Raw genomic sequence first — 27,138 nt, forward strand, 5'->3', positions numbered from 1 at the left:
GTTCTACTGAAGAAACAAAGTCACCTACATCTTGGATGCCCTGAGGGTAAGCAGATAAACATCAGATTTTTGGGTGAACTATCCCTTTAAGACATACTGCTGCTGCACAAATGGCATATGCAAAATAACCTGTAGCAGATCTATACAGGTGGAGCTGGGAAAGGTGGAGGGTTTCAGAGGAACTCTGAAAGCCTGCTGCAAAATGCTCAAGTGGATGCTAACCAGCCATTTGAATGTAAATCAGCAAGCTCATTGGCTGCATACACAACATGAACCAATCAGCTTGTGCCAAGTGTCGTTTAACTCTGTGAATTAGAGGTCTTCACAGAGGACCCGAGGACCCGTGACCCGTACGGGCTTAGGTCTATGTCTTAAATTGTCAGCCGGGTCCGGGTCGGGTCCCAATCTATTACTTCGGGTCCCAGGTCTTTTTAACATTGTGTGTAATACCCGAGTCGATCGGAGAACACCGCACCTGCCAGTGATCAGTGTCAGTCAGCATGCGTGTGTTTTGTAACTTGCAGCTTGTAAAATTAGGATGAGAAAAGTGGAAAATAAGGTGAAAAAACAGCCAACAGCAAAGCACGGACGGAGTTAATGCAGTAGCCAACTGCAAGCGGACAGTGATCATGGGTTCCTTCTTGAGTGATATGAAAAAATAAGCTGAAACAACACACAACACGCACGCAGTAAAGTGTAATGCACTTCTTGTTTATTGCTCCGATTCTTTATTACAACCAACAAAAAGTATCGTTATTCTTGTTCAAAATGGTGAACGAACACAACAGTCGAAGTTGACTAGAGATGAAAAAAAGAAAAGTGAAGTTGCTTTAGTATATATATACAGTATATATATATATATATATATATATATATATATATATATATATATATATATATACACACATACATACACACACACACACACAGTATACATACACACACACACACACACACACACACACACACACGTAACAAACATATATTCAATTTAATTTGTATTATAAAGTAATTAGTATTGTATAATAAACTGTCTAAAATAATAAAGAAAATATGAATTACAAGAAAATACATTTTGACATGCAATATCTAAAAAAATTAACAAGATTATAAAGGGAGGACAGTCATTTAAGTTTGAATGGTGTTATCACTGGATGATATCACTTGGAATGACGCAGTAAAATATAAATGACTCTTTCAGCCATTCATATGCATTCAACACACTTCCACACAAACACTTTTCTTCTCTGCAGCCCATGCATGAAGCCTTTCTATTTTCTTAAAAGATCACGCACACAATCTCATGCAATCTATCACATCACTTCAGCCTGAGAGAGCACAGGAGAGAGCGAGAGACTCAAAAATAACCCTAAAGAACACAATGTCTGCAACTGGCCCTCTTTTAGCCTCCCTCTCTTTTTCCTTCTTTCTCCCACTCTGTGATTATGTATAAGGCTTCAATTGCAAGTATATTGTAAAGGTTTAAATTGTTGTCTGATTTCACTACGGCCATATTTTATTCTTTTTGAAGTGACAAGAAGTGATTAGTTTCACCTGTTCTTAGGCATGCACACACACACACAAAATATAAGTAGCAAAACAGCCTGTAGCTTCGCACAAATACTGTCAGAGCACTCGGGAGCCATGAAGACTCAAATCAGCCAATCTCCAGTGTTCCTGCAGTTACTATAGAGACAGCTTGCATCAGGATGGAAGCATGTGAACTTTTCTGTGTGCACAGAACAGAGCTCACATGCCGGAAACAGAAAGACCTTCTGCTGCTGAAATAGGTTACTAGAACACAAGTAATTCAGCTAATTCCAGATGGAATGTGTACTTTATAAATAAATATATTTGCCACCATAATTGCAATAAAAATGGGTTTCATTGAAATGTAATAAAAGTAAACAGTAGTACATTTCATAGTAAACATACAAAGATGTTGTAAAATTCAATATATTTTGAAGGATTACCATTATTTAAAAAAATAAATAAATTAAAAGTTAACTCAGATAATTACTTTAGGTCTGTCACATTACGCTGCTGGAAGGAACACGGAGCCGTGGATAATCTAAATCGGCTTTAATTCAGACCAACACAGAGGGTAATATCCCACAGGGAACAGGAGGAAGACACACATCCATCACTTGTAGACCCGACAAACACTAACAGAATGGACTGGGGCTTTTATACACAGGATAACAAGGGACTAAAGAGACACACCTGGGATCAAATTAGCAATTAGACTGGGGAGAAACTGGGTCACAGGGAACGCATGGGGAGCAAAAACCACAACAAAACAGTCCAGGGGGCGTGACAAGGTCATCATAGGGGTTCAAATGACAGACATTTATGAACCCCTGATGTAAAGGGACATCAGCTGTACTCCATTTACCATGTTTAAATCCATCTGAATTTAACAGATTTAACACCAAACAATAGTGCAGAAAATAAGGAAAAATCTACAGATTGGCCTGCTTGTGATGACCCATAACTCACCTACAGTTCATCTATTATTTAGCCATCTGTGCAGAAGTATGTAGCAAAACTCCAGAAGGACATATGTGGTAAATCATAACTATGTAGGACTTATGCAAAAGCAAATATAGCAAATATATTTCTCAGCTGACTACTATTGCCTACGCCCATACAGAGCTGCATATGGACCACATGATAATATATAATTGACCATGTGTACCTCATGCTGTGAGTGTGTGTGAGTGTCTAGAGCAGAAACAGAAGAACAGAAGCTTATGGCAGTTTGTTCAGAAGGGCAGTAAGGAGAATGCCATTCTGACCCTTTGGGAAGAAACCTCGCGATGAACACAAGCACACACAATACCCTGTCCTCTCACACAAATGCTTACACAAACAGACTCAAGAACAACTCTCAGGATACTGAATTGTAGAGACAATGCTATATATTGTAACTGTGTGCACTTTATACTCAAAAATAGAGTTTTCTTGCAGTTTGTGCTTTAAAGGCCTTGTTTAAGTCCAAATAAATAATCATTTCAGCTGTGATTAAAAGAAATACTCAAAGTTTTGATTTTATCTACACTGTCAGTGTGAAAGCAGCTGCTGCTGCTTTGCTTATGTACTGCTTGTCTATGGTATAAAATGTTTTTTTTCTTCCAAGTTTTGTGTTCTACGTGCTTGATCTCACTTTCTTTTACCATCTTGTGCTTCACCGTCAGGTAGTGATTAGTGATTTTGTGCATGTATTTACTCTGCGTGAGTCTAGCATCTGTTCTTTCTAATTAGCCACCAGGAGACGGATGACGAGAGAGAGACAAACAGAGAGTCGAGGAGAGATAGGCAGAGAATGAGAGGGAGTGGAGGGCGGAGGAAAGCAGGGAGAGAACACAACAGGGGGAAAAGAAGAAAAGGTGGGGAAAAAAGGCAGGAAGTGCAACAGAGAATCATAGGGGTCCCAAAAACACACACTGAATTACTAGAGGGATAATTCAGCCAAAAATGAAAATTCTTTCATGAAAGTAGTCCATGACTCATGCATAAGCCTTCTGAAACCATAAGGGAAATTTGAAATTTCTCCTGTTATTCACTGATAATCTTACCCTCCAGTGGTCTGTTAACTGCTGTGAGCAGATCATTGAGAACCGCAGGAGTCTGATTTGTGAATGAATCCTTCAGAACAGTTCTAAGAACTAGATCAACTGATTCACTGAAAAGACCTGATTCAAAAGAACGACACGCTAGATATCATCCCAAGTAGATATGCATTAGCATTAAATGTATATGGACAACTTTTAAGTTACTTCTTTTTTGAAACTTATAAACAGTATTCATTGTTATACTATGGAACAAATTGACCAGCAAAACAATTTATCTTTTCGTGTTATACAGATTTGAAACAACAAGAGGGTGAGTGAATAATATTGTTTTGGATGAACTATTCTTGTAATGATCGCAAAGGCTTTTATTTACCCATGTTAAACATGAGCATATACATGTGAGAGAAAGCCTTTGTATTTTAATGAGAAAATGTATTGAATATCAGAGACGTTTACGTCTCACACATACGACTTGCAAAGGGAGGAGGTTAAGCAGAGAAAATGTAAATTAACCAGTGCAAATACTGCATTGAGGAAAATATAATTTAAAATACAACATTTATGTCAAATGCACTTTATAAGAGACTCAAATTCACAGCACTCACATACACTTAAATCCAAATACACGTGACCCCTGATTAAGACAGAGAGTTTTAAAACTCATTTTTCTTTTACTTCACAAAACACAATTGGTGATGTAACAGGTAAAAGCGGATGGTAATTAAGAGTAAATGGAAGAGAAGCGAATATTGGTGCACATAATTACAGTATGTGCTAAATCTTTAGCTGAGGAGACATGTGAAGAAGAGTGGAAAAGAGGAACAGAAAAGAGAATGAAAATATGAAAATAAGAGAGGGAAAAAGAGAGCACTTCAGGACAGATATAAGGACTGTCAATCCGTTCGTCTGTGATGAGACCAGCCGCTGGTACAGAAAATAATCTAATCCATGCAATATCACAGCTCAGTGGTCTGCACAGTCACTTTAAAACTAATAAAACAGTCCACAAACAATCACGGCACCAACAGACAGGACTTTGTTTGCAGAAGTAAGATAAAAATACTTTAAAATACACAGAGAAAAATACATTCATTTTCTGATTTAGAATGCAGAGGTCTCACACACTGTTTCCTTCTCAACTGCTAGAGTTAAGAACTGAGTCTACATTTTAAATGAGCAGTGCACAACAAAACTATAACAATTCCATTGTAATCAACAACACAACATAGCATGCTTAGTGTAAAGAGCTTTTTCATTACAATGGAAACAATCTAGTTGTGCTGTGAAAAATGCTTTACTGAATATTTATATGCAGTGTCATAAATCAAAGGCATACATAAACAGTTTTAATGTGGCACTAAATTCTTCCCTCCATAACATACTGTATGGCCAGGCCCAGACAGAACCAGCATATGCAGAACTTCAAAAGAAGTTCAGAAAGCCACATAGATTTATGCCTGTTATTCACAAAGTTATTAGGACATCCTCTTGACCATAGTTTGATTATTATTACACATTTTGGCTAGTTCTGCCTTCTACCAGTATCCAGGGCTGGAAATTTGGGGTGGTGGGGGGGTGTTGGGGACGTGGGGGGACGGAGTCCGGGGAGTGAATTTCGAGGGGGGGCGGCATTTCATTTCCAACTGGTTAGGTTTATTTGGAAATTAAAGTGATTTCTATATTTTATCCATTCAAAAGACTACGAAAGCGATCCCAGTTCTGCATATAAACGTAGCGCTGTGTTTATGGTTCGCTGGGCAATGCAGTCTTTTGCCATTAATACCTGCAGACTGCAGCCAATAGAAATGCTTCTCTATCGCTGCGCGTCCTGCTCCTCACAGCACAGACCGTGAAGGCAGACTGCAGTTGTTGTCATTCATTGTAACGAACAAAGTGTAGAGAGATGTAAATAATATATTCAGTGTGCAGTGTAGAGAGCTTCATTCATTAAAATGGAAGTTTGTGAGAGAGCGATGAACTAAGCAGGGTAACAGCTTTTTAATGATTATAGAGTTTGCAAATGTAAAATTGAATTTATACAACAGTTTATACATTTTTGATTTTATATAAAAGTTAATATTAAGTGACTTACATTTTAGGAACACTGTTGTCTATTTTGCTCTATTTCGTCAACAAAAATATAGTTAAAAAACAAAGTCACAGCTGAGCCTCTGCGCAAGTCTTTGACACAGCGCCGTTTCGTTTATGAATGAATCTTTGCTTTTGAACAAATCTAGTGAGTCAATGATTCAATGACCCATTCATAAAGAGAGTCACTTGCTTCTTTCCTAAATGAATCAGCCGTTTGAACGAATCGACTGAATGAATGATTCAGTGATAAAGACAGTGACTTGATGCCACCTACTGGCAGTTTCTGTTTTATTTTTAATGTATTTGAGTCATTTAATTCATTTAAATTTATGTATTTAAAACATTAATCTCATAACATTGTTATTATGAGATGCATTAATGCCACCTCTGAGTCTTGTCAAAAATTTCTTAAATTCTGTAAATATTCCTTAATGCCACATTTGTGCTCTTCTGTGCCATGCAAAGATGAATTGTTGATGCTGATTTCATTTGACTGGAAGCTTATTCTTCCTGATTGTTATTGGTATATATTATTATTTTAATTGAATTTACTGTTTAGTTAAATTTTTTTGATAAAAGTTGGCACAAAAGATGACATACATTTAATAAAGTTAGAAATATGGCATAACAATGGTTTAAAAAAATAAATAAATAAAAAACTTTAAGGAGTCAAATATCAGTAGGAAGGTTAATTTCTTGGGTCATTCCTGGGATTCGGTAATATTTCAGTCCCCCAGAGTTTCTAAAGTGGTGGTAAACCAAAATGAATTGTTAGAAGCTTTTCACAAAACTTTGGGATGCCCATTATAATTAATAAAAATAATTATTGCATTTTTATATTTTTAGCATAAAATAACGTCTTATATCTATCTTGAACCAAGCATTTTGTAATGTCCCTGAGTTTGTACTTAGAAAATTATTAACAAAATGTGCATAGTGTCTGTGATTTTTGGCAACAATGTAAGCATTTACTTGTGTTCCTTTCTTGTAAAAAATATTTTTCTGAAAAAATGCAAAATATTTGATTAAAAAAAAAAATAGACTGTAAAGTTATGTCTCTCAGTCTGAACTCAACCCCGTCACACTAACCATTCTTCGCCCGTAATAATTTAGTCTCCACTCATATGTGACTTCATTCAGGTCTCTTTAATAGTGGTGCAGAAAATGGTTAGTAGTATCGTACTTTTTATTCATATTTTTGAGGCATGTTATGGTCAGGGAGGGTACTGTCAAGCTTAACAATTCAACCCTGTCATATAAAATTAAAGATGGAAAATTATTACTTTTACAACATTTTATTTTCATTCATAAGTATTTACAATGTGTTTATTTTATTGCTGCCATATATGGTCTACTCTCCTATGCTACATGAGCAGCAGTGGCCACAACCCCGTCACACTCAACCCCATCACAAATATATGTATTTCTCATTGTTACAGGGTTGTAAACTTGTGACAGGGTTGAGTTATTTGCTTCATTTATTAATAATTTTAATGAAAAAATATAAAATAGTCATGGTTTCAGTAAATATATATACTCCAAAATTTTGAAAAATTTTGTCCCTCCTGTCATTGATCAGAAGGTCTGTTGCTATTTTTTATTTATTAATTTTATTTATTTTTTTAAGTAGGAGCACTAGTGCTCCTGAAAAGAAATGTAAGCATAGAGTCCTCAAGAATGTAATATTAAAAACTAACTGCAAACGTTTTTGCAAAGTAATATGTGCAAATTCACACACAAAGTATCTTTAATTTGGCCAGAATTGCAGGTGCTTGTCTAAATATACAAGAAAGTTTAGAGAAAATATTAAATATGTTGTTAATAAATGTTATTATAGATTATAAAGTGTTTTATAATTAAATACATCCGAAAGGTCATCTAAAATTACCATTATTAACCCCCCGCCCCCTTTCCAAGCTAGAGTCCCCCCAGTGAATTCTGGCCATTTCCACCACTGAGTATAGCTCATATTTTACAGTGTTTAATTCCGCTTAGGGTTGTTGCGATTTGTCGATTTTAGTCGACTATTCGATTTTTACTAACCGGCAAAATACCGGAAGTGGGGCATTTCACGGATGAGAATCCATAAAACACATTTTTAGACTATTTTCCAAGGCTGCATGATATATTAAACCCATTTAAAAATCATAATTAAGCATAATTGTGAATTCCCAAACGCTATGATTTAATAAAATAATTATATGCGATGCAGTTCTAATACAGTATGCGCTTTAATTATTTACATGCGTGTAGGTTACGTACGTGCGTCACACAGCGGCTCCGTTCACAGTAGCTCCACAGAAACTGTTATCATTTACATGTGTGGAGCGTCTCAAACTCCATCTCTGCGTGATGTTGTGAGTTTGGATTTATTATAACGTTCATTTGGGAACGCAACGTGCGCCATTTCATCAGATTTGTAAGGTAAATCATTTATAAATCCACACAAACACAGGAGAATACATCGCGATTTCAAAATAAAAGCTCAAACCCTTACTCTGAGTTTACAGGTTTTGATGTCCACATATTCATTTAATTACAGTGGCTTTCTGTCCTAAAGAAATGGCCAAATATTAAAGATTAAGTGGACATTTAAATTAAATGGTCAATATTAAACAAGGATTTGATCGCACAGTAATGTGTAAAAATAATCATCAGGCTGTCGGTGCCCCCTGCAGGCCCTTGTTGTTATGCGTAATCTACATTAGCTCTATTGTTTATAATACTTTATGTATTTTAACAGTTTTGTTCAATAAAACCATATGATTTCTTGCTTTTGATACTTTATTTGAACAAATTATTACTGCATCATTGCTATTATATATGTATTTAAGTCATTTTAAAAGCTATTGTTCACTTAAATCTATTTTTATTACCACAAAATAAATTATTATAATTACAGGGCCCAATGAAATCAGTTTTATTTCCAAATTCGTTTTTTTCCATTTTCATTTTTCTATACGCTTTCTTTTAATAATCAAAAGCATCTCCAATTAATTGATTTTATATTTTAAAAAAGTTTTTTTTTTTTTTTGGAAATACTGCACATTTCATTTTTCACCTAAATAAATTCTGGTAAATAATATTTCTGGTAAATACTTCTTTAAAAAGTGTTTTTTAATTATAATTTTATTATTATTAGACTAGAACATGTGGATATGTTGTCATTCTTACACTATAATACTGAACTTTGAATTCAGTGATTTGGACTGAGATGGACACTTGCTTCTTGCACTCTGTTGCACTTTACTTTTGCTTTAAAAAAGGATTTAATAGAAATTTGGATTTCATTTGGTTTAATAAAATATTCGTAAGTAAAATTGTTGATTTTTTGTGGGGAATTAATCGTTTAGATTAATCGATAAATTAGTCGATAGATTAATCGAAATAAAAATAGTCGTTAGTGGCAGCCCTAATTCCGCTAAATCTGAAAAACAGTGCTGATAAAAAGCTGATTACCTCTGGGCCTCCATAGCTCATTCACCATCTGTATGTCTATGGCATAAAACTCACCCTTGGCTTAAAAATGACTTTGGACTGTTTTTTCCATCGCAGTAGAAATAAACAGGTAGTGGAGCTCACTCAAGGGAAATATCACAAATATAGACTGACACTTTCATTCAGTGCCATCCAATCACACAGAGGTCCACCCTCACGGACACAGACAGAATCTGAACTGAAGCGCAGTTAAACGAGAGAGGGAAACATTCACTCTGCAACTGAAATAACCCTCCATTTGAAATGTTAATTATAGACCTGCTGAGTGAGAGGGGCTTGTGTGTCTGGATTGACCTCTTATTGGATATGTCGGACAGGCAAGGTCATTTAATTAGGCTGTGTGTTTGTGTGCATGTCAGCATTCTCTGTGTGTGTGTCTTAGACTTTCTCTGTCTCCTTGTTGAATCTTTCATAAGCGTGGTAAAGCAAAGCAATCAATGCTAAAAACTAACTCCTGCCCCTCAGCGTGCTCTTCATACAAACATACCTCATGGTTGCTGTGTGAGTGGGTAATACTTTATTTTAAGGTGACGTAGTTACAGTACAATTTATGTATTACATACATACATACTATAGAAAGAATAGCCAATGTCGCATACTGTAATTACAAGCAGCTAAACCTAAACCAAACCCCAATCTTAACCATATGTATGTGTGGTTACACTACGCACTACTTTTTTGTGTAATTACACTGTAACAAATGCCACCTTAAAATGAAGTGTAACCTGTGAGCATACTATATGTGTATCTTTGTGTTTGTGAATCTTCTCATTCAGTGATTCTTACCCATTTTGACTCCAAAAGCCCCACTATACATATATATACAATAATAGTCAAAGGCCCCATGACTTCACCAGTTGTTGCTGGATATAAATATTTTAGAGCTTGGTAGAATTAGGTAAATGTATATTCATTACACAAATGTTCATTAGGGTAAATATTTTATTTTAATCTACATGAATTTTCCAGGTCCATAAATTAAATGAAGTCGAAGTACAGATACTGAGTTAAATTTTACTTTAATTTTAAAGTTTAAGAGTTTAAATTTGACTTATCTGCCCAAATCATACTATATCTAGGTGTTTTAAAACATTGGATTCCTGATTCTTTAAAGAATAAAAAGAGTTGTCTTGATATTTAGTTGTTTTGCCTTATTTTAATACTTAAGTTGTATTTGATTTGATATAACTTTAAGTCATCATGAGGCCTCCTTGGAGGTTTCCTGAGACCCCCCTTAGTGTGCCCTGGCCCTGTGGTTGAGAACCATTGCATTCTTCATTTTTCTAGAATCTACAATCTGACGCTCACTGTAAGGAAGCAAAGCCTCACCTTTACTTTTTCTTGAAGTTTTCCCAGGCTGACAGTGCTTTCTATGATCCGTGAGAGGATGCCCTGCTTGTCTTTCTCTAGAGATGAAGCCTGAGGATGGAGAAAGGGAACAGGAAGGGTTACACAGCTACAGGGAGGCAGATTGAGGAAAAAGAGGGACATTGAGGATAGCCATCATTAAAGAGAAGTTGTAAGGACAAGAGCCGGGAAAGAGAGACAGAGTTGCCAGTTACTTTGATAAAAGTGAGAAAACAGCAAAGCAAGAGCAGCAGAGCAAATCTTTAAAAGTTCGACTAGACTTATGGGTACAAACATTCTGTTGAGTAGAAACATTTCCCCGAGCGGCAGTGAGGCTCACTGCTTGTAAAAAGAGGACTATGAAACTTTCATAATCCCCAAGCTTAAGGCTCTACCTCAAGCACAAAAGTTGCTGTGTGAAACGATTCGATGCAGGGCTTCAATGTAAACTCTTAAGGCAGATGAATTCAGGGAATATGGTGTGTCCTCGGCTAAAACATGTTTTGTAAGTTAAAATAAAGTGCGAGGAGTTGTGCATTTATGATATGAGATAGTGTGAACCTTTCATAAAACAGTAATTGGGGCCCAACTGATTTGCTGCCTGTGACTTGTCATGCATACAGTTATTAAGTTACTTTTTGACTGGTAGAGAGGGGCAATGATAAGGTTACCTCCATATGGGTAACTAGAACATGAATTATTCCAATATTCTTTCATTTATTTAATACTTTCAATAAAAGAAACTTGATCTGGTGTAAGAACAATTCTCTGGAATGACCATTTCCAACTGGCACATTAATGAAAAGCACAACTATAACCTCTGAAACCATTTTATGTTACCTAAGTTATCTGGTGTAGAAGCACAGAACTAACAAGAGCCAAAGGTCAAGACACATGGAGATGTAAACAGATGGCAGCTTGCACAGCATGCATGTGAGTTTCTGTAGAAGTACCATGTGCATGAGCTGGTCTCTTTCATGGGTGGTTCTTTCTGCAAGTGTGACAATGTTGGCAAGGTACTGATGAGCGATGAGCTCTTTCTCAAAAGAGTCTTCAACCTGTTGCTTCAGGACACTTACACGCCTCTGAGCTTTCCTAAGGAAGGAGAGACAGTGAGAGGATAAGGACACAAATGAGAACCCAAATTTCAAATCTTACACAAGTCAGTATTTATGTGAGTTTATAATATATACAGTGGCGTTTGAAACCACACTGAATATCTGCCATTGAAAATCTAACTTTTAAGTTTCAGAATTTTGAAAAATGTAAAACATAGGATATCTAATTAAAAAGAGATACTATATGTAAAATTCTGCATTTACTGCAAGCAAATTTGTAAAACTGTCCATTTGACTTTGTACGAACATTTCCTTGCTTCCTTATACTCAGCTCACGTAGGGAAACACGGATCATCAGGTTTTATACAAATTTGTGGAGTTTAACTGCTGTCATTAAACCTATAGCCATATATACACTCATATATGCACAGTACACACACAAATACATATACATACACATACATATATATATATATATATAACAATTTTTTTTTTGCGATAAAACATCAAAATTGATAGTAAATGCATTCCTATTTCAAATAAATGCTGTTTTTTCCTTTATATTCATAAAAACCGTGAAACTGTTTCACTGTTTCCACAAAAATATTAAACACCACATCCATTTTCAACATCGATAATAATAAGAAATGATGATTAAGTAGTAAATCAGCATATTAATATGATTTCTGAAAGATTATGTGACACTGAATGAGGACTGAAACAAAATTATGTTTGAAAATATATTAAAATAGAAAAAGCTATTTTAAATTTTAAAAATTTCACATATTACCATTTTACTCTTCTCTTACTCTTCTCACATCCTTTTCCCTACAAGGTCTCTCATTAATGTCTGCCATTTAAATGTAATCCTAATTCTAGCCTTAATAAGTCACCAACTGAGTAGCCTAAATATTTCAGCAAGCAGTTCCCCTGAATCAGAGAACTGGTATTGGTTGTTTTCTTGATTTAGAGTTTCATTCTCATCTCTCCTCTAACGCAGCGGCTGCTATTACACTTCCTGTTTGTTCTCATTCTGTTTCTGCAGCCCTCTGGCCAAAATAATCTGTCTCAGCTTCTGTGGCCTATTACTCATCCTGATCTGCCTCCTCCCAGCTAAACATGCTCTTGCAGTCAGAAACATCAAACCTCAATATTGTCACTTTATAGAGTCTGCTAAAAGTCATGTTACACTATATTTTCCTCAGCAGTTTTTTCTTCACCCAGATTGAAAAAAGCCAGAACGTGCATCTTATTTCAAATGCAGAGCTTTGGTATCAGATCATTGTTAGTTGATCTTAACCCATCCATCCTACATTAGTCTGGCCCCAACTCAGCACACAGGGCTTTGAGAACATTGCAAAAATGACTCACTTCCATACACACCAGAGAGAGTGTGAAAAGCAGAATCAAAAGAAAGAAATCTGCACATTAAAAGTGTCTTCTGTATGTTTGCATGTGTGTGTGTGTGTGTGTGTGTGTGTATGTGCTTATATGTGCGCACCTGTTAGCTTGCTGTGAAAGCTGGAGCTCTGTTTCCATGTGCTTGATGTTTGTGTTAAGGCTGGTTTTGTCCAGCAGCAAAGTCTTTCTCTCTGCCTCCAGCGCACTCACATGAGCCAACAACTCTTCAACCTCACTATTCTTCACCCTCTCATGATCCTGCAGCTGTCTGAAATGAAAACACATGTGCGACTGAGTGAAAGGCTCATAGAAAGAAGAAATCAAGGTTAAAGCATTCAACTTTGCTATTCCAAGGTGCTTTCAGTAATTTTTGCTTATGTTGTGTTGTCTGATATGGCATCTTGGAATAAATGACACCTACAAAAGTGTTCAGTTAAAGATGCATTTTGTGTGTCTAAAGCAACATATAAGTGTCCATATGTTTGAGTATGTGTGTGTGATGAGTACATAATTATGTGCTTTTTTCATTTATTCTATATATTCATTTGTCACCTCACTCACACAGAAAGTGTGTAGGCTGTTTCTTTCGCAATTCACACTGTCAGGTAAAAAAAAACAATTTGCAAAAAAAAAAAGGAAAAAAGCAATTTCTCTCACCCTTCATATTTCTCTAAGTTAGTTCTAGTGCTGTCAAACGATTAATCGCAATTAATCGCATCAAAAATAAAAGTTTTTATTTACATAATATACGAGTGTGTACGGTGTATAATTATTATGTAAAATACAATCAAAAACAAAACAATTTATGTTTATATATGAAATATATTTATATATATATATATATATATATATATATATATATATATATATATATATATATATATATATATATATATGTACATACATGTAAATATTTTCAAAATATATACTGTATGTGTGTGTTTTATATATAATGTGACGGATCGGTGGCCCTCCCCTCATCATCATCACCACCCGTCCCTTATTCGCCGCCCTTCACCAGGCTCCCGACTGGAGTGGGTGGATGAGAGGAGGGCGTGGGATCAACGCGGGCTGGCGGCGTGTGATGAGGCACAGCTGGACTGAATGAAGCCTCATCACCGCCGCTGTTAAATGCCCAGCGCGCCTCTCCTCGAGAGACCGGTCTCTTCCCAGTGCATGCACGCTGGTGTCCTCGTGGGTCCAGGAAGGGTGCGTGGGGACATCGCGCCACCGGAGAGGTGAGCTGCAGAACCCGCAGTCCGGGAGAACGCCGCACCGTATTCGGCCGTCGGGCCAGGATGCCGGGCCGATCAAGTCCCGCCAAAGGCCGAGGAAGAAGAGGAAGAGCCGCCGCCCCTCGTAAACCGGACCAGAGCGGGAGCGCGTGCGGCCACCGGACTCCGCCCCTTCCCTGGACCCTTCCCCTTTGGAACACTGCCCTCCTTCACGAGCCCCGCAGCACAACGAGGACACCAGATCCCCCCGTTCTGTTGGACACTTCTTCCCCTGGACACTATTTTTGTTTAATAAAAGCCTCTCCGAGGCCTGACGCCACACCCACTGTGTCTGTCGTTGGCTCCTCCCGACACACACACACGCACACGCACACACACGATTAATTGTTTGACAGCACTAGTTAGTTCCAAAATTAATGAGACATCCTAAAAAAAAAAATTTACATTTTTTTTTAAATATATATTCTGGAGTAACTGAAGTAAAATATTCCACACTACCTTCCCTTACTTAATACTCACAGAAATCTTCTCGCTGCAAACCCTCTCATACTTCAGCAGCGCATCAATAGCAATGACTGTCTCTCCTTGATGCTTTTCTGTCTGTTCTTTATTCTGTCTTTTTTTAACTTCTGCCTTCCAGACTTAGACTAATCAATAAAGAAGTGAAAAAGTTTCTTTACTTTTTCCCAAGAAAACTCAAAAACCTCTCAAAATTCGAAATTTCTATTCCATTAGCATAGAATGAAAGTTTGGTACCTTTTGAGTTTGTCAGTCACAGCATTGTGTTCAGCCAAGCTCAGAGAGTGTTCTAGAGCCAAGCGCACTCTCTGAAACTCTGTCTTCAGGGCATGGTGCTCTTTACACTCCACCTCTAGATCTTTCTCCAGAGCCTGTTTCTCTGACTCCAACAACATCAGCTGTTTGGACACTTTACACACTACACACAAATAAAGAGCTCTTTTATATTCATAACTATATGAATAACAAGCATGCAGTATATGCTGAATGCAAACATTAAGGAACATGCTGAATAGATACTGTACAGGTAGAAGATATAGTATAGGAAGTCAGGATCTTAAGATTAACCATCTTTAAGAAAGATGAGATCTAAATATCTCAAGCGATTCTTTTCCTTAGTGTGATTCCAAGTTGTTATGTACTATTCCAGAACTACATGTTCTTCAATTAAAACAAAAGTTATTCAGAAAAAATATAAATGATCTTGATTTTATGTATCTTGTGTTAGCATTTTAATATTAGTGAGCTGTATTATTTGAATATATTAATTAATAATTTAAATACTTTTAAGTCTTCCTGTGGCCCCATTTGCTGAAGAGTGATAAATACATCGACAGTCAATCAAAATTCATCTGAATTTCGTCATTGTCTGTTGGTGTCAACACTAATATAGATATTATAGTTATTGTTCTTGATGTGAACAGATCTTTAGTTCCTCCCCAAACTCAAGCCATTGGTTGACATGTTGTTGCTTTTCTGGGCTGGCTAAAAAGCTCAAACAAACAGCAGTTTTGATGCATTTACACATTCCAGGGGAAATCCACCAACAAAAAGTTTCATGTTTAAACTGATAGTAAAATTAAGATACGTTATGTCTCTTGAGCTACAAAAAAGCTAACTTTAGCAACAAAATATTTCTCTTTTCATAAAACAAATATCATAGTAGTGCCTGTTTCTGAAATCCACAGCATTTATCTAAAGCTGTCTTGATTAGCAACTGCCTACTGTCTTGATTAGATGACTACATCTGCTGTCAGACTACACTACTCAAAGCCAGACTAAACGTTTTGTATGGGTCATAGGAGGCAAGAAAAAAAAAAAATCAAGAGCATTAAGAGGTATGAGGTGTGATTGTGTGTACCATACCTTCCTGTGTATGTTTGCTGTGGGCTTCTTTAGATTTGGCATGCTGTAATTCCAACTGCTCTATCAATACTTGATTCTCCTCCAGCACCAAGCGAGCCTGCTCCTGCAGGTGCCTCCTACACACACGCACACACACACACACACACACACACACACACACACACACACACACACACACAAACAAACAAACAAACAATACTGTGAGTGTTTGAGTGAACAGTGAGGCTGGCAAGAGCCGGGATGAGAGTTCTTTCACTGATAAAGAAGATGGGTTGACTGTGAACAGCTGGCAATTAATGCAAAGACAGAAGCTAGAATCTCTCTAGGACATACAAATTAATTCCAGTTAACACAAACTACCTTCCTGAATTATAAGCTTTGGGTTAAAACACACACACACACACACACACACACACACACACACACACACACACACACTGTTCAGCTCAATGACAGGTTTAAATGAAGAAATTCAGAGAAAGGGAAAAATTATTTCTGAGAGAGTTGTGCGGTGCTGTAAAGCAAGAGTTTTCTTTTTTGTGTTTATATTGACATTCTCATTAATGCAGAAAAGACTGCTCTTCACATTCACATTTACAGACACACAATTTGTATTTGTATCAAGCTGAAATTTTACTGTATGTGTGACATGCTGATGCAAACACTGCTCCCATGGCAACTCAGAAATGCAACATGGTTTAAAAACAACCCATAACAACCTGAAGAAGACATTTGAAAACAGTTTATCAAAAAAAATTGTAGAGCGGGCTTGGTTCTATCCATCGGTTGCTGATTCAATGAAGGGGCAGATCTGAATGCAAGCCTGCAGTCTAGTTTAAGCAGACAAAATGATTACAGTTTAAGCAGGCTAAATGTACACATAAGTAACTAAAGAGAAGTCTGTCATTTCACCAGAAGATTGACTTATGAATTTGATTAAACATTACAAGGTAAAAAAAAAAAAACTTATGTATGGATGAATTGTTTACAATATGATCACTAACATATATTTAGAAAACAGATGTCAGATTATTTCATGACTTTAAATAAGAGAGAGGAAACCTAAACGACTAGAATACAATTCAACACAACCGAACAATTCTGGTAATAACAGAGTGCATCTGCAAGAGCGGTTAAAGGAATATAGTTCAGATCTGGCATTTTTTCCCCTTTGTTTTGAACACTGAAAATGACATATATTCTTAGTCGGTATGTATCGAAACATCCTCACTTCATACTCATAACTTCAGCCCCATGACCGTCAGCCATAACCAAACAGGCTATTAATCCTGTGATAAGAGCATGGCTAGCAGAGTGAGGCATGCCTCAAGGACAAGATGCCGTGTTTTTGTTATCACCCTCAGGACTATCGCAATCCCCCTGGACATTTTTCCTTTTCACTTTTTTCCCTTAATTTCTGTGAAAGTCCACTGTGATTTCTTTCCAGGCACACAAAAATGCATACACTTTTACATTACACAAAAACACACTCATACTCACCATTCTTTGTTGCTAACAGTGCTGCTTTTGTTGACCTGAGCATGAAGTTTCTCATTTTCCTGAATTACCTCCTCTGCACGTGCTCTCAGACTCTGTAGTTCTTCCTGTCAGAAGAGACATAGTCTGCATTTATTTTGCCATGGAAAAAACACCACAAACTGCTAAAATACTTTAAGTAAGGTTATTGGTATGCATGAACATCCTCTGGTGCATTTGTAAATGCATTAATCTCAGCCAGAGATCATCTGAAACTTCAGCATAGGTGCACAAAGTGAAAAAACCAATGCTTAGTATGCTCTCAAAATAACACCTTGACACAGGAATGAATCTCTTTAATCTTATCTTTCAGAAATTTTGGGACATTTTTAAAGTATAAGTTGCATTGTGGTTTTTTTTTGTGAATTTGTCTTTGACATACTTATCACAAATATCACTGATGAGTGTGATTATTCAAGACTTGACTACAGAGAGAGGGTGGAAAAACAATTGTCTGTCCCTTTAAAACATAATATGTGACTCTGAATGGAAAGATCTTTAAATTCAAGGCAGGTAAGTCTGGTGGGAGTGTTGGCTGCACTGCAAGTGTGTTAGAAAGAGAGCGAGACAGAGATCAAGTGAAAATGAGAAATGTGTGTGATAGAGATAGAGAGAGAGAGAGAGAGAGAGAGACTCAAAGAAAGAAAACCAGACTATTAGAGAGAGATTATTACATAGATCTTATGATTAGTGTGGCTAAAATCAGCTTTCTCTGCATGAACTTCATTCTTATATTCTCATTTTAATCTCTCATTGGTACTGTGCATATTAATACAATACACTCCAGCATTTGACAAGCTGCTTAAAATAAATTATACAATAGATGAGTTTACACATTATATCCAATAGAAATCGATCACAATAAAGTGATACATTTCTACCTTTCCAGTATCAGATTTTTGTAAACTCCCAAAACATGTCACAGATCAAAGCAACCATTGCTCTTTAATACACCCCAAAAAAGAATTCTTGCACAAACACAAAAATATGTAATAAGAGTAAACTGACTCAAACGTTCCCCTTCTCACACAGGCACAAACAAACTCACCTCACAAGACTTGAGGAGTTTGTCTTTGGCATTCAGATGGTCCTCGTAGGCCAGCAGCAGAGGTGATAAATATTTCATATCCAGCTAAAGGCAATTTAGAGTACAACCATAGCATTAAACAAAAACAAATAAAATATTTTCTGCATTTCTCTTCTGTCCAACAACAAGCAGCTGTGAAAAAATCTGACAAGAGTAGGCCATCACTGTCTTTGTTAAATAACATACATTAGCACATAGTAAGAAACAAGCATTTTCACTTTAATTCATGACATGTTCTCATAACAACACTGTGAATGCATCATCTTAGGATAAGTAACTGATAAGAATAATTAGGAAGAGACAGTATGGAAATGTGACACTTAGCCTAAATGGAACAAACATGCAATGAAAGCTAAAGAATATAATAAATTCACATACCAGCCAAGGAGGCGCAGGTCCTTTCACTGGCAGGCCTTTAATCTGAGCATTCTGGGAAATTTAGGACAAGAAATGCATTTGAGCCTACATATTATCTCACACCCATTATCCTATATAGATATTGTGATGTGAAGTAAAAGAAAGAAGTAAAGAAGTAAAAGTACTGCAATTACACTGAAACATAATTACAGAACAGTGCCAGTACTTAGACAGACAGCTGAAAAAGGATGAGACACACTCGTGTAAAATTCTCACAGTACGCAGGGCAGTGAAATGAAAAAAAAAAAAATGCACAAAATATGTGAGACACAAGCACAACACCACGTTTAACAGAAAAACAGTGGAAGATCCGCACAGAGAAACACAAAAATGTATTCTGTGGGAACAACTCTTTAGAGTAAAGTTGAAGGGAATGTACCAAAAGGAGCCGTGTAGTATGTGGTCACTGCGATTAGCAGTAATATTGGATTGAAAATCTGTGACATGAAGGGATTGAGTCTGACAGCAGTGTGAAAGCGTGTTTTAGTGGGTGTGTGGATATGTGCTTTAAAGGCAATGAGAGATGAGCCTCTTTCGGACGTTGATGCAAGAGGGCAATTCAGAACTCACAAGTGACATGAGCCAATGGTCCCCTCAGGACAGAAACACACACACACACACACACACACACACACACACAGCTCAAAGCTGATGTAGCTCAGAGGTTGCTTTAGGCCAAGCTGCCATTGTGAGTTTATAAGACAGATTTTGTGAGCGTGACATGGTCTGCAACCTTTGCTCTTCCTTCAAAAATACACACACTTTTGTTTTTGTATTATGGAATATACTACTGACATTTTTTTTATATTTAAAGCTGAAGAGCAATATGGTTTCAAACATTAACCCTTGTGCGGTCTTCATTTTGGGTTGTGCACTTATGGTCTTTGGGGTCTCTGGAGACCCCAGGCAACAAAATGTAATTTTGTAGCAAAATAGTTGTTTTTTTTTTTTTAAACCAATGTAATTTTACTCTGTTTATTAATGTTTTTACTCCACATTTGTGTAGTTTTTGGAGGATTTATGATATTTTTTTAAATTTATATAAATAAATTAAAATATATTTTTTATATAGGTTTTTATACAAAAAACAGCTTTTTATGTAAATTTCACTTAATAAAAGACCCACATTTCTAACTTTCATTCATGGGGATAACATGGATCATTTGACATGGTTTAGTGTAAAATTGTTGTCCATATTTTGGAAATTGGGGGTGATTGTGTGTGTGTGCATTGTCGATGTGTCAGTATCACCAATTTATTTTTGTGGTGGCTCTGCATTTCGGATTATTTTATTTGACAAATTATAAAAGAGCAGTTTTTTTTAGTCTCACAAATTTATTCCTCTGTGTTTGTGTGTGTGACTGTATGTGTGTTCACAGCATGATCATTTTGCAATATTGGAAGTGTGACACTTCATTTCTGTCCATGTGTGTTCTGTGTTGTTTCTGATTTTGAGGATGAATTTTGTCCATTTTCTATGCGGGGTCTCCTCAAATAAAATAATCCAAAATGCAAAACCACCACAAAAATAAATTGGTGACACTGACACATCGACAATGCGCGCGCACACACACACACACACGAATAAATTTGTGAGACCATAAAAACTGCTTTCTTATAATTTGTCAAATAAAATAATCCAAAATGCAGAACCACCACAAAAATAAATTGGTGACACTGACACATCAACAATGCACACGAACACACGCACACACACACACTTAAAATTATATGAAAAACAGATGATTTAAATAAATGATAAACTCTAAAGACTCCAACCTTTCTCTTTGTAACATCTTGTTGAGGTTTGATTCAAATCATAATGTAACATTATTGAAAATTTGATTTTTCAGTTCTAAAATGCAAAACTTTGACAAAAATCATTTTTATTGTTATAATTGTGATTTCACATTATGTAGATATGAATCCAACTGAAAAAAACTTGTGAAAAGATATCTTTCAGTTGGTCAAATAGCAAATAGTAAATAGTGGAGCTCTGCAGCCATCTAGTGGTAAAATGATAATTTTTACTTTTGAAACTGTAATTTCAAAATATGGGCAAAAATTTTACACTAAACCATGTCAAATGATCCATGTTATCCCCATGAATGAAAGTTAGAAATGTGGGTCTTTTATGAAGTGAATTTTACATAAAAGCTGTTTTTGTATAAAAACCTATATAAAATGTATTTTAATTTATTTATATAAATTTAAAATATATCATAAGTCTTCCAAAAACTACACAAATGTGGAGTAAAAACATTAATAAACAGAGTAAAATTACATTTGTTTTAAAAAAATATATATTTTGTTAAAAAATTACATTTTGTTGCCTGGGGTCTCTAGAGACCCCAAAGACCATAAGTGTAACTTTTTTTTTTTCACACTAACATAAAATCAAGAAATCATTCCAATTTTATTTTTTATTTGTAGATCTAGAAAGTGTTGACGACCGGTACAAAGTCTCATGCCATTTGGAAAAAAGAGAACATTTTTTTTAAATTTAGCAAACTTCATTTGCGGGTCAAAAAGACCCCGAAGAACGCACAAGGGTTAAAGAGGTTTGATATAGGTGAGTGACCTCTCTGATACATACAAAATCATAATTGGGAATGACTTCTATGTCAATTTACAATACAACGGGGTAGACGGCAAGTTACAGACAGACTTTGTGGGTGCATTTCCTGAACTTCAATGTAACTTGGAGCTTAACTACAATAGTATGATGCATTAGAGAAATTAACTAGCTAGTCACAACTGTTTCCTGAAACCATAGTAACTTCATTGGCATATCTGTCACTTCAACTGCATTGGTTCAACAACTGTCATTAACGACATCATGCAGGTGATGGAGCAATAACTTCTGCTAATTAATTGCCTCAAGATCAATTTAATGTTAGATTACTGTTGTAAATAATGTACATGGTATCGGAGGACGACTTTGCTATTTTTCTTCTCCATTGTTTTCCTATATTCTTATGTTTGATTAAATCGCAGGATCCCTCTTATGTCACGGTTCTCAATTAGAACTATGGTTGGTTATGATAGAACTTGTTGGCTAACAATGATATTGGAAAACACACACCTAGAAGAGTGTTGTAGAAACTGTATTTTTTGCAAAAAAAATTCTGTTTGGTGACACTAGAAAATCAAGAAACAACACATCTTTTATTGAATATGCTTAGTAATAGAATGGATTTCTTTTTTTGCATTTTTACATGTTAAATTAAATGTACGTTAACATGCCCTTATGAGACAGCTTTCCTCATGTGTTACGTCAAATGTTGTTTTCATGGAATGGATTCAGTTGAGGTCTGAACAGATTATGTATTGGATTTCAGAAAAAAAATATATATTTTAGAGAGATATTTTTAAAAGGCTGCCTGTGGGTTTGCAATCACAATGCTTAGTTGGATCATTTTCTAAATCTATAATTGTGTGATCTACAGTATATCACAAAGGTGAGTACACCCCTTACATTTCGGCGACCATTTTTGTATATCTTCTCAAGGGACAATTCTATAGAAATGAAACTTGGATATATTTTAGAGTAGTCAATGTGCAACTTGTATAGCAGTAAAGATTTACTGTCCTCTGAAAATAACTCAACATACAGCCATTATTGTCAAATAAGCTGGCAACAAAAGTGAGTACACCCTAAGTGATAACAGCTATACGTCGTTTAACCATGCAAAGCCACATGTCCTATTCATCATGTTCATGTTTTTGTCTGCTTGACAGGACCATACAAATTTGTGTATCTTGTTTTAGAGCAGTTGAAATTTGGTGATTTGAGTACAATTCTCTCATACTGACCACTGGATGTTCAACATGGCAACTCATGGGAAAGAACTCTCTGAAGATTTGAGAATTAGAATTGTTGCTCTCCACAAAGATGGTTGAGGCTATAAGAAGATCAGTAACAACCTAAAGCTGAGTTACAGTACAGTGGCCAGTGGCATACAGAGGTTTTCCAAGACGGGTTTCACTCGGAACAGGCCTCGCAAGGGTCGATCAAAGATGTTAGATCCTTGTGCTGTGCTTCAGGTGCAGAAGCTGGCTTCGAAAAACAGATGCATGAGTGCTGCCAGCATTGCTTTAGAGGTTGCAGAAGCGGAAGGTCAACTTATCAGTGCTCAGACCATACGCCGCATACTGCAACAAGTCGGTTTGCATGGCCGTCGTCCCAGAAGGAAGCCGCTTCTGAAGCTGGCTCACAAAAAGCCTGCAAACAGTTTGCTGAAGACAACCTGGCTAAGAGCATGAATTACTGAAACCATGTCCTGTGGTCTGATGAGTCTAAGGTAAACTTGTTTGGCTCAGATGGTGTCCAGCATGTGTAGCGATACCTTGGTGAGGAGTACCAAGAAAATTGTGTCTTGCCTACAGTCAAGCATGGTGTTAGCTTCATGGTCTGGGGCTGCATGAGTGCTGCTGGTACTGGGGAGCTGTGGTTTATTGAGGGAAACATGGATCCCAACACGTACTGTGACATTCTGAAGCAGAATATGATGCCCTCCCTTCAGAAACTGGGCTGAACGGAAGTTTTCCAACATAATAACGACCCCAAACACACCGCCAAGATGACAACTGCCTTGCTGATGAAGCTGAAGGTGAAGGTGATGGAGTAGCTAAGTATGTCTCCAGACCTGAACCCTATGGAGCACATGTGGGGCATTCACCGTGTGTCTAACATGATGTCATTATAGAGGAGTGGAAGAGGATCCCAGCAACAACCTGCGCAGCTCTGGTGAACTCCATGACCAGGAGGATTAAGGCAGTGCTAGATAACAATGATGCCCCTACAAAATATTGACACTTTGGACACAGTTTTGACATGTTCACTTAGGGTGTACTCATTTTTTTTGCCAGTTATTTAGACAATAATGGCTATATGCTTATATTTATAGTTCTATTTAGAGGACAGTAAATTTGCACTGCTATACAAGTTGCACATTGACTACTCTAAAATATATCCAAGTTTCATTTGAGTAGTATTGTCCCTTGAGAAGATATACTAAAATTGTTGCTGAAATGTGAGGGGTGTACTCACTTTTGTGAGATACTGTATAATTGTGTTAATAATGAATGGAGCAGGGGGGCTAGTTTCAAATTGCTAATACATACTGTTACAAAAGCATAATGCATAAACCATTTCATAGCAGGTGATAGACTATATATTAAACTTTGTTACAATTAAATTGTAAAATCATTGGTAACACTTTACAATAAGGTTCATTAGTTAACTACATTAGTTAACATGAACTAATAATGAACTGCACTTATACAGCGTTTATTAATCTTTGTTAATGTTAATTTCAACATTTAATAATTAATTAAAATCTTGTTAACATTAGGTAATGCACTGTGAACTAACATGAACTAACAATGAACATCTGTATTTTTATTAACTAACGTTAGCGAAGATTAGTAAATACATTAACAAATGTATTGCTCATGGTTAGTTCATGTTAGTTAATACATTAACTAATGTTTAACTAATGAATCTTATTGTAAAGTGTTACCAAATCATTAGAAAAAAGTCATTCTTTATGCAGTTTTTAAAATGCTACTTACCCTAAAATAAATTTATTTGCAAAGTGCTGTGTGATCCTGGGTGCAATGTACTTTTTATCTCTAATTAGAGTAAAAGTAACACTGCTGAGAGTCCCCAGACTTAATGACTCAATCACATTGCAGCAGTGTTGCCAGCCACCTCCCTAATCACTCCAGTAGCCCTCCAGTACACGCTTCCTGCGGCCCGCTCCCTCAACAGAGTGTTCAGACACATTCAGCGTTACACTGATCCACTTAAGGCTAGAAAGGGAAGCAATCAACAGTACTGTAAAAAGCAAAGGCTGGTGGATGGAGTGAGAAGAAAACACAGAGCCTAGTTTCAGAAGTGCAGCATGTGTCTGTGTCTTCTTTAACTAAAGCCCATGTGACAACTGACCAAATTTCCTTAAATTTCATTCCTGCTGAGATGGAAGGAGGGGCAGCGGGAGAGAAAGAGCAGAAGAGAGAGTGGGATCCAGGCTACTGACCTGAAACTAAAGTGACAGAGTATATTTAGCCTGCTGATTGTCTCCTCTCTCCTCATCCGCTCACATCTGCCCAACCACACACCAGTACTCAAATTAAAGTCAGTCTTTTAACAACCAGAGTTCAAGAGTCGAGGACAGTTTAATGTTCAATCGCACTAAATGAACAGGACTGATATGATCATTTTTTACATTTAAAATATTAACCGAAACCTCCTGAGAGGTGAAAATGGGAGTTGCAATATTTAAGAAAGAGCTTCAGTTCTGTGATCAGCAGATCTCTAATTCATTGTGGTTAGGGACTGTTAGCCCTAAGCTCATCTTTAATTGAGGAGCATGTCAGGCATTCGAATACTGTACAGATGAATGAAAAGCAGATTAAAATATTACACTGAAGTATCTGAGCAATCAGTAGAGCCATTCTCTCAGTGAACCAGCGAGCCAGACAGGCTCAAAGTTCAGACAGCCCTCATCAATATGAAATAAGCTTAATCCGGTCCTTCCTCCTTAATAAAATGACACCAGTGGAACAAATCTGAGATCTTTGATCCTTCAAAGATGGACGGCATAGAGGTCATGGTGCTTTCGGGCTGTCAAACTCTTCTGAGGCTTTCTTAAAGAAGCTCAGTTACACAATACCTCTGAGTGCTTTCCACTTATTATTCACTGCATAAAGGCTCATAAAACTTACAACAACTCAGCTGTTTAGTTACAGGGCTCTTTCCAATATTATGCTCCTACTTGCAAATCCCAGCATATTAAATAACATTGTCAACAATGCGTTAATAATGATACGGTTAAATAAAGGTCTACATAGTTTTTGGACGTGTCTCAACTGCCCACCATCTCAGAGGCGCTAGAAGATTAATGCGTTCATAAGGCTTAGACAAGCAAAGCAGAAACAATCTCTGATTCCATGCGCACACACACAGATCTGATCTCAACCTCTCGCTGGTTAATGCTCCTTTGAAATTATAATACCCTGCAAACTATCATCTCTGCATTAAACAGGAAGTGGGAGATGAAAGGAAGTGCTGCATATCATTACTGTGGTGTCAGATAATCACACCCTGCAAGACTGAAAGGAGACAGTGTCAGACACTACTAAAATTCTGAGAGCTGATTCCTTTTTCATCAGTTATGAAGAAAATGGAACTTTAGTTTCCAGCGGCCCTCCAGAATCAGTCTATGCAGATATGCAGCAATTAACTTCAGTTATCACAGAGCTCCGATCTCTCCCATCAAAACAGAGGATAAGGCAAGCGAGACTGCAGATATAGTGTCCCGTACATGAACTCAAACATTTATCATTTCAGAGAATCATCTCCAGAATTTTAATTAAAGGTCTGTGTGGCATGTTTCTTTCCACAGTACGTGAAAACACCACACATATTGTTTTGCAAGCACTTAAAAGTGCATTGTAGAATCATAGCTCTCTCCTCTTCATAAAGAATAACTCTGAGAACTTACGCAAAGATAGAAAATTCAGATTCTCCATTCATTACATATACATTGATATTTATGTATAGTTGAGGGGAGGGAATGTTCACTGTAACTTTTTGAAAAGTATAACATTTCAAAACTCCTTGACTCTTTTAATGTAGTGCTGGGTTTGAGCCTATAGACCTGTCTTTAAAATGCTTTTAAACCTGTCTCTGAAAATGGTGTATAGTGGGCTATTTTACCTCGTCCTTGGTGAGTGGTCGGAATCTGGCCTGGTATCTGCTGAGCTCCACATTGAGACGGTGAACTGTCATCTTCAGCCCATCGTTCTCATCCACCAGCTCTTGAGCCTGCTGCCTCAGATTCTGTAACTCAGAGCTCTCACCTATACACACACAACTGCACATAGTTAGATCAGAGCTGATTTATGCAAAACCACACACAAGTAATCCAGCAAAAAAAAAAAAAAACCCTCAGGCAAGAACTCCCACCCAGAAATATATACATATATGGTTGTTCCTTCTA

At 36.7% G+C, this 27,138-nt stretch overlaps 1 protein-coding gene across 3 annotated transcripts in view; it reads right to left on the reverse strand.

Moving 5' to 3' along the window:
* cep89 (centrosomal protein 89) overlaps nucleotides 1-27,138 on the reverse strand; it is a 73,548-nt gene that overhangs the window by 31,478 nt on the left and 14,932 nt on the right. For all 3 annotated transcript variants that reach the window (XR_009272263.1, XM_058783352.1, XM_058783351.1), the window contains exons 10-18: nucleotides 26,856-26,998; nucleotides 19,091-19,141; nucleotides 18,674-18,757; nucleotides 17,590-17,693; nucleotides 16,090-16,205; nucleotides 14,962-15,142; nucleotides 13,071-13,238; nucleotides 11,465-11,606; nucleotides 10,494-10,583 (exon numbers count right to left, since the gene is read on the reverse strand). Coding sequence is in view for 2 of the 3 variants with exons in the window: in XM_058783352.1 (XP_058639335.1) it covers nucleotides 10,494-10,583; nucleotides 11,465-11,606; nucleotides 13,071-13,238; nucleotides 14,962-15,142; nucleotides 16,090-16,205; nucleotides 17,590-17,693; nucleotides 18,674-18,757; nucleotides 19,091-19,141; nucleotides 26,856-26,998 (1,079 nt within the window). In the remaining variant the exon portion in view is untranslated. The remainder of the gene's footprint in view (nucleotides 1-10,493; nucleotides 10,584-11,464; nucleotides 11,607-13,070; nucleotides 13,239-14,961; nucleotides 15,143-16,089; nucleotides 16,206-17,589; nucleotides 17,694-18,673; nucleotides 18,758-19,090; nucleotides 19,142-26,855; nucleotides 26,999-27,138) is intronic.

The sequence above is a fragment of the Onychostoma macrolepis genome, chromosome 07 (assembly GCF_012432095.1).
Source record: "Onychostoma macrolepis isolate SWU-2019 chromosome 07, ASM1243209v1, whole genome shotgun sequence".
NCBI lineage: Eukaryota > Metazoa > Chordata > Actinopteri > Cypriniformes > Cyprinidae > Onychostoma > Onychostoma macrolepis.